At 35.2% G+C, this 8,558-nt stretch overlaps 1 protein-coding gene across 1 annotated transcript; it reads left to right on the top strand.

Moving 5' to 3' along the window:
• Window positions 1-2,652: 2,652 nt before the first annotated feature.
• Window positions 2,653-4,484, top strand: LOC136203610 (transcription factor MYB36). Its single transcript, XM_065994809.1, has 3 exons — window positions 2,653-2,802; window positions 3,365-3,494; window positions 3,641-4,484. Exons 1-3 carry the CDS (start codon window positions 2,667-2,669, stop codon window positions 4,428-4,430), a joined length of 1,056 nt encoding a protein of 351 aa, XP_065850881.1. The 5' UTR covers window positions 2,653-2,666; the 3' UTR covers window positions 4,431-4,484.
• Window positions 4,485-8,558: the final 4,074 nt, after the last annotated feature.

Here is an 8,558-nt window from a genome sequence, read left to right as displayed (position 1 = left end):
TAAGTTATGTGGCACGATGTGCGGTGGCATATGAGATGCCTCCTTCATTAAGTTGGAATAAGGAGACAAGGGCTGGAACCTTTGGATTTACTGTTTTGCCACTAGGCTTATTTTCCTTACTACCCATTGTATTAATTATCCCCATTCTATCCCTATGGTTCCTTACTTGCTTGTAGCCCTAGTGGGGGCATTTTAGTACCTTTACTTAACCTAGAGGGAGGTATATAAACCCTCTTATTTGTAATGAAAACAACTTGCTGAGAAGAGTTTGAAACAATTGAGGTTGGTTTCAATTGACATATTTGGTGTTTAGACCCGAAGAGACTCTGATACCATAATAACCGAGTTGTACAGAAATATATTCCTAATCAAACTACACAACTTAAGGCGTAGAAGGCTTGAAGTTTCAAACTAGGACTATAGTTTATGTCAAGAAACTAATTAATTGACCCAAAAGTTTAAGCTAATAGTTAAAGCTCAAGGATAAGTTTTACTATTATCTTTAACACTTGTATTGCGGTAGCACAGTTTACAAATATTTATAGTAATTGATATCAGATGAATATAAACGCGCCCACGTGACACTTATGAAGCCTGAACCATCACTTAGGAAATAGAACATGTGTAGTCATCATAAAGAATCTACTCTCGATAAGACCCAATCTTTTGGTATTGGCTCGGGAAGTCTCCATAGAACCCATCAAAGATCATCCCGTTACAGTAATCACATCCAATCCTGTGAAGTACGAACCAAGTTGGCTTCAAGTATACTGAACTCCGATCTATGGGACACATTCGCCTATCTGTAGGTAGGGATGTAAACGAGGTGGGACGGGGCGGGACGAGACGGGGATTGGAGTTCCCATCCCCATTCCCCGACTAAACGGAGAATCCCCATACCCGCCCCGCGAAACAAACGAGGACAAAATTCATCCCCGTCCCTGCCCCGTGGGGAATCCCTAACCCCACGGGTATCCCCGTTTACCCGTTTAAAGTTTAAAAGAATATATGAAAAAAAATGAAAAGAATAGAGAAAAAAAGAAAGAAAAAAAGAGAATATGATGAACAAATAGATATAGAGTGAAATAGATGTAAAGCATTTGGATCAGATTAATCATAGGTTCAAGTTTTTCTATGCGTATTTTTTTTTATTTTCTATGATTAATAATATGTTATCGGAGATTAAACAGGTAATCCGCCAGGAATCCCCGCGGGACACAATACAGGACGGGTTCGGGGATCCCCGCGGGGTGGGGATACCCTTTCCCATCCCCGCTAACGAGGCACATATTAGTCCCCGTCCCCGTCCCATAATAAAACAGGGCGGGGCCCCATCGGGGACGGATAATCCCCGCCCCATTTACATCCCTATCAGTAGGTGACACGTAGCACAACCCGCTCCAAAGCTTATAACCACCATTCATAGCTCGATCACAGTATAAATAAGGTAAGACGTTCTCCAAGATATACAATTTCATTCATTTATTAAGCTTACATTATAGCTCATCTTGCTATGTGTTGAAATTCTATCAATAAATGGAATTGCCATAATTTGAACCCTCGACCACTTGGTATAACAGGCTCTGATACCATATCCCTGAACCAATTGAACCAAAAGGTTAAGACCAATACGTTTTATTATTATTATCTCTAACATATTAGCGTGGAAGGTTTCAAGAACAACGTTCTTATTAGTAGAAGACTCTCTTCCTATCTGAACCTACATCCTTAATCATCCCTGCAGTAGTAGTATTGCCAAATTGGTTCTCATGTAGCTAAAGTTACACCTAATCATTTAACATATACTTAGAGGTAGACTTAATTTTTCACCTTCTCCTTTGTTAAATTTGCAATTTTAAAGTCAACATTGTACTAAAAACAAAACCCCTCATTTTGACTTACATATATAGTTAGATGTTGCTAATTATGTACCCACATACATACATACACATATGCATACCACTGTAACCATGAGAAGAATTCTAATTTTGTCCTCGTGTTTGCTGCCAATTAATTCAACCGTACAAATTCTTCTTTGAATTGTTAGAATATTATCTTTTGTAGTTGTTTACCTTCACCAACATGTTCTTAATTGCACCATTTGATTTCAGCTCTCAAAGCACAGGTTATCATTCCAAGAAATTGAAATTTCTTGGCAAAAACTTGTCCTAAAGATAAACATGGAGAGAAGTCAATGAAGTTATTCATATTAAATTAGCTATTTGTGGCTAATGATATCATTGCTCTAAACTTAATTGCACCGTAGCTTCTAATTCTTAATAACCTTCTAGGAAAAAGCATTGTAATAGTTTATTAAAATATGCTAAAGAAAGAAGAATTTTTTGTATTCTACTTTGTCCAGTTGCATATGTAGTTAAAAAAATGATGAAACTAATCCAAAAAGTTAGAGAGAGAAAGAGAGGAAAAGAAAACCCTAATTAGAGAGAAGAGAAGTTGGGTTGAAATATTAGAGAGGGAAGAGGGAGAAGGTAAAGGGTAGAAGACTTTTTTTTTTCCTCTTAAATTAAGCTTAAACATCACCTAATCCTCCTAACTATAAATCTTGGTCTTCCATTCCTCATTTTTCTCAACAGTCTCAGACAGCCTTCAGTTGAATCCTATAGAGATAGAGTTGTCTTGCTGAAGATCAAAGAGTACTAGAAGAAATGGGTAGAGCTCCTTGCTGTGATAAGACAAATGTGAAGAGAGGACCTTGGTCTCCTGAAGAAGATGTTAAGCTCAAAGCTTATATTGAACAGTTTGGTACTGGTGGCAATTGGATTGCACTTCCTCAAAAAATTGGTACATAAAATACCCTTTTTTCTTCAATTTGTGTTCTTGTTCATGTTGCAAAAGTTTAGTGAAATCAATTATCTACTTTGCTTTCTATTGCTAATCTATCAATAGAGGTAGAGGGGGGTGTTCTTGCACCCCTGGCCGTCGGGAACCAACTTTTCACGGCCCCTCGGCCTGCATAAATTCGTTGAGGGGCTGCAGTTGCTTTAAGAGTCTGTTTTGGTACAAACCCAACATCTTAAAACGCGTCTACATGTAATCCACTTACTAATAAGTTAAGTCACTCCCTCTTCATGGATTCAATTCATTCATGTTGGATTAGGCTTTTACAGTTGGTATCTGAGCCGACTCTTCACTTACCATGTGTTGGTTCGAGAATGAATCAGGTGGACATGGAGAGAGTGATTGGAGTTTATTATTAAGATGAATTTCTATTAGATGTAAATGCGTTTTAAAGCCGGGAGGTGGATGGAATGGGGTTTGGGTTCAATACTCAGTGCATCTATTTATTAAAAAGAAACAAAAAATTGTCTACTTGCTTGTGTCTGATCCTTGATTAACTTTGTAGGGCTAAAAAGATGTGGAAAAAGTTGCAGACTGAGATGGTTGAATTACTTGAGGCCTAACATAAAACATGGAGGATTCTCTGAGGAAGAAGACAATATCATCTGTAGCCTCTATATTAGTATTGGCAGCAGGTAATTTGCTTGTCCTTTTCCTGTTTGTCTATGATTCTTGAACCTTTAATTCCATATCTTACTTCTGTTTTATTTAATCTTTAATTCATTTTCAGAAAATGCATGTGATAACCATACTGATAATGTAAATTTCTCAACTTTATTAGGTGGTCAATAATTGCAGCTCAATTACCAGGAAGAACTGACAATGATATAAAGAATTACTGGAACACAAGGTTGAAGAAGAAACTACTCGGAAGGCGAAAGCAATCGAATATCAATCAGCTAACAACTAACAGCAGTTCATCCGAATCAAATGGCGCGGAAGATCACAGTTCATCATCTTCAATTGCTTTAAGCAATTCAGCTCTTGAAAGGCTACAGCTTCATATGCAACTTCAAAACATTCAAAACCCTTTCTCATCTTTCTGTAATAATCCAGCACTTTGGCCAAAACTTCATCCTTCCCAGGAAAAGATGCTCCTCCAATCTGTAAATGAAAGCTGCAATTCTCTAATCCATCAATTCCTGCCTAATCAAGGACCAATTAATCATGATTATCAGAAATTTGAAAACCCTAAGGTGGGAATTTTGGAGAATAATACTTTTGTTAATCCTGTGTTATCTAATGTGATTACAGATGTGGGTTCCGTGGAGCAATCTGAGGGGGGAATTGAATCATTTCATCCAGTTTCATCTAATTTCCAGAGTGAACTTGAGAACTTTCTGATCAGTAACAAAGAATCAGGGTTTGTTGTGGGACAAGAAGTTCAGATTGGGGAATTTGATTGTTTTAAGGAAATGAATGGATGTAATAATAAGGATAGTTTGGGTTGGTGGAGCAATGAGTTTGATCAGACAAGATCAGTATCTTCAAATTCATGGGATTCTACTTGTGCTGTTCAGCCTGATTCTCAAGGGTTGTTTCAAGATTATGAATTAGGTTACAATATGTAATGAGATTATTAATATGGTTTAATTTTGATTAAGGTGCTTAATTAATGTTATGAATTGTTGTGTAATTGGTGATCATAAGATGAAGAAGAGAAAACTGGACAATCTGCCTAAGTATAGCTAGGGTTTTCTGTAAATTTTTGTGTGAATTAATAATAATGTTAATGTCCTTCTCCGAGTCTTGATGAATTAATCTATTTATGTAAATTGTGTTTTCTTCATCATCTCATATGGAAGCTACATCTCTCTATATATACTCTTTATAATTCATCCTATAGTACAACATGTTTTATTAAATATTATGGGATAATAATAAAAGTTATTCATATATCTTATTTATCTACTTAACATGATATAATAACTTAGTCCAATACCATGTAAATATTGTTTGCTTTGGTCCAAATATCCATCTTAGTAATAAGACGCAATCGGTCTCTCTTCATTTCCAATATGATGAGGTTCAATTCATTCCTACTACCCTATCGTCATCCTTAGGTTGCTCCTTGCACAGACCTACCTCGACGCCACCCACTCCGGACCGGGTCATTACAATCAAACTCTAAGACTAAGTGATCGAAGATTCAAATCTTGACAACTTCATTTATTAATGCAATTTCAACACATAATAGAGTGAACTTGTGTTGTACACACTTTTAATTTAAGAAGCATCCGCATGCCTAATACATTAGAGATAATAACAATAAAAGTAGGCTTAATACTGTCGTTGCCCCGTCCTATTTTGTCACTTTTTTTTTGACAAGGAAGAGTCATCTTTATTAAATATCAGTAATAAGAGCAGTACAGACACAATGAGGAGGTTCTGAAATCCAGACCATCCTCTCGAAAGCAGGTGTAGCTGCACGGGCTAAAGAGTGAGCAGCGGAATTCGCTGACTTACGAATAAATGAAATTGACACATTAACTATATCTTTAATAAGGATTTTGCAGTCTTCAATAACTAGATCCAGAGCCGAATTGCCACTAGTTTCTCGCTGAATAGTATACACTAGCAATTGTGAATCCGATTCCACCAACACGTTTTGCCTGCCAGACTCCTTCAACCAACTCAACGCTTCACGACACGAGATCGCCTCCACTAAAAAAGGGTCTAGAGAGCAGTAAATAGTACCGTTACTTGCAGTCTGGAACCCACCACTACTGTCCCGCAAGATGAATCCGTAACCGGCAGTACCCAAGGCAGAAAATATAGCCCCGTCAATATTGAGTTTAATCATACCTGGCGGGGGTTTGCACCATTTCTGAGTTACATCAGCAGTCGTCACAACCGCATCACGTCCCTGACTTTGAGCAGCTTTCCAGCTTGAAATGAACTGCATGGCAGCGGAGAAGCACTTAATTAATTTGATAAATCACTTAATTACTTAAATTAAAATGTTAAGCACTTATTTAATTTAAGTGCGTTTGGTAACAATTGTTTCTCCATCACTTAAATTAGTTAATTAAGTTAAAAATCACTTATTTTGATAAGTCAAAATATTTAACTTAACATTTTAGGTTAAACATTATCAACTAATATTTTTATAAAAGTTGCACCATTCAATACTGTCCGCACTTATAATATTCAACACTTAAAATTCAGTGCTTATTCTTTCAGCACTTAATTTTCAGTTTTATAAAACAACACTTTAGTCTCATTTACTTACTGGCCAACCTAGCAGCCCTTCAACTCAACAATTGTAACGCTTTGTGCCTCATTATGTGCTTACATGACATTGATTAGCCCCCTCAGCTCATTTTGTGCATCCTATTAGCCCCCTCAACTCACCAAATGTAACACTTCGTGCCCCTTACGTTTTTATGTCTGTCTCAAAGCAATGAAGTAACATTTCGCATCAGGATGTATAAGGTGTACTTAATGCACGTAGACACAAAATGGACCAAATGTATGACAACTGTTGAGTTGATGGGATGATAGATATGTCACTAAATAACGATGACTAATTGACAAAATGAGACAAGTTCATAGAACGACGGACATATTAACCAATAAAAGTATCAGCTTAAGTTTTTTTCTTTTTTTCTTTTCAAATTTCCTCAAACATCTCTCTAACTTATGTTTCTTTCTAATTGCTTTTCATTATAAATGTTGACAAACGCAGGGAACAAAGTATACTTAAGAATTAAGGGTTACTTGAGGTATTGGCAAAATGCAATTTTGAGTTCCTGAAGTTTTTGAGTCTTTTATTTTATTATTATTAAAAAAAAAATTATACATCAAAAACTCAATTAATTAAATATTAAAACTAATTGATAGTTCAAAGCACTCAAATCACAAAAATAGAAATAGAAAGATTAATTTATTTTTTTCTAAAGTAAAGATATAATAATAGTAAAATGGCATCCAGTGGCTAGGTTTGGTGTAAATTGGGATTTGTATAGGTGTGGTGAGACTTTAGCATACTCCTAGGGAATGGCATGTCCTCCATGTCATATAACTCCATGCATATTCATACAAATTTATATTATTTTCATACCATTTATTTATATTATCATCAGCATTATTACTTTCATTAATTAATTCAAAATGCCCAAACATAAACCCTGAACTTACAAGTCAAAGTATGTTGACTCTTTCTATATACTCCTAATTAGGCTATTTAGGGACAAACTTGTGACGTAATTATACTACTTCCTTTTCACGATTATTAGATATGAAAATCATATTAATATGTAATATACACCATATTTGAAAACCTGATAAAAATTATTCGATTAATAAATGTAAAACGTGAAACATGTTTATATAGAAATTACAAAATCAATGTTAAACCAATTCTCTTAATAAATAAAAAATTGCATCTTCAATGAACCAAAAACCTACAATATAATTTTGAAGTTGTATTTAAACTCAATAAATGAAACTAACTCAAATATAACTCATATTTAGATTAAAATCTAACAACTCTGTAAATTCTATTCAATAAATGAATGTTGCAAATGAATGTTCTGTCAATTAAAATCTAACAACATATAAAATCTAACCTCTTATTTCAACCTCAATATTGACTTTATAGGTTGCCGAATATCCTTGCTCCGGATCATTGTTTGAGTGAGAATCATTAGGAGTTTGTGTCTCACTCTCTAGATTTGGATTTTGAGAGTCATCGAATTCATTTTCACTTGGTAGTTGAGTCTCACTATCTAAATTCAGATTGTCTAATCCATCTGATTCGCGCTTTCGCTATCTGTACTGATGTGAATACATCTCAATCTTCTCCTTGCCATGTATTTTTGCTGAAATTAACTTGATATTTCTGTTCAAAATATAAAAGTAAAAGATGATTACACTAAGAAATTCTCAACAATGAAATAACAAGAAACATGTAAAAAAGAAAAACACAACCATGGTGTTATTGTATCAAAAAAAGAAGAAGCAATTTTTACCTCATTTATATGGTGTTATGATCAGAAAAAATAAGAGGGAAAAATGTGAAAGCAAAACGTGAAGGTGAGGGAAAATTAGAAGATAAAAAGAGGAAAAATTAGGAGATAGGAATTAGATATTTAAAAATTTAAAAGGATTTTGTTTTTTATATATATCCAGGAAGAGACCTAAACGTATAAAAATCTATTTTTCCTATTTAAACACTTAGAAGGATATAAATTAGTTAACTAAAAAGATTTGAGATTAACTCAAATATATTTTTTTAATAAAGAGTATCCACATCTACGTGAATAATAATTGGGATGGTGGTTTGAATTTGAAGACTTAATAATGACTAGTCCGTGAACTTGGGTTCAACAATTCAATTGGCCCATTAAATGTTTTGTTAGCCTCGTAAACTTGCTTAAACTGATATATTGGTTAAAATCCTTAATCTAGGATAGAGCCTCTCTTACCGCCATTGCCTCTGCCAATGGGGGATCCGTGACATCCGCAAGGTGCCCCATTTTAGCAGCAAAACATCTACCCTGATGATCCCTCAGCAGACACCAATAGGAGCTGAATTTATTCTGGTTATCCACACCTGCGTCAATATTGCACACATAGCTTCCTTCCGACGGTTTCTTCCATTTTGCGATTACGACCGACTGTGGCTGGGGGTGTTTTAGATTGACGATTTGAGCTTCTCTCCAGTTGCGCAATTCCGATAAGGCCATACGGTGGAT

Source organism: Euphorbia lathyris, chromosome 8 (assembly GCF_963576675.1).
Source record: "Euphorbia lathyris chromosome 8, ddEupLath1.1, whole genome shotgun sequence".
NCBI classification, from domain to species: Eukaryota; Viridiplantae; Streptophyta; class Magnoliopsida; order Malpighiales; family Euphorbiaceae; genus Euphorbia; species Euphorbia lathyris.
Note: the sequence above shows the minus strand (reverse complement) of the source record. Positions and strands in the feature narration are given on the sequence as shown.

What these genes read in the sequence shown, in the direction of transcription:
- LOC136203610 (XM_065994809.1), top strand. Translation starts at nt 2,667, where the DNA reads ATGGGTAGAGCTCCTTGCTGTGATAAGACAAATGTGAAGAGAGGACCT. An exon ending in TGCACTTCCTCAAAAAATTG is followed by an intron (nt 2,803 to 3,364) that starts GTACATAAAATA and finishes TTAACTTTGTAG; the next exon opens with GGCTAAAAAGATGTGGAAAA. An exon ending in TATATTAGTATTGGCAGCAG is followed by an intron (nt 3,495 to 3,640) that starts GTAATTTGCTTG and finishes CAACTTTATTAG; the next exon opens with GTGGTCAATAATTGCAGCTC.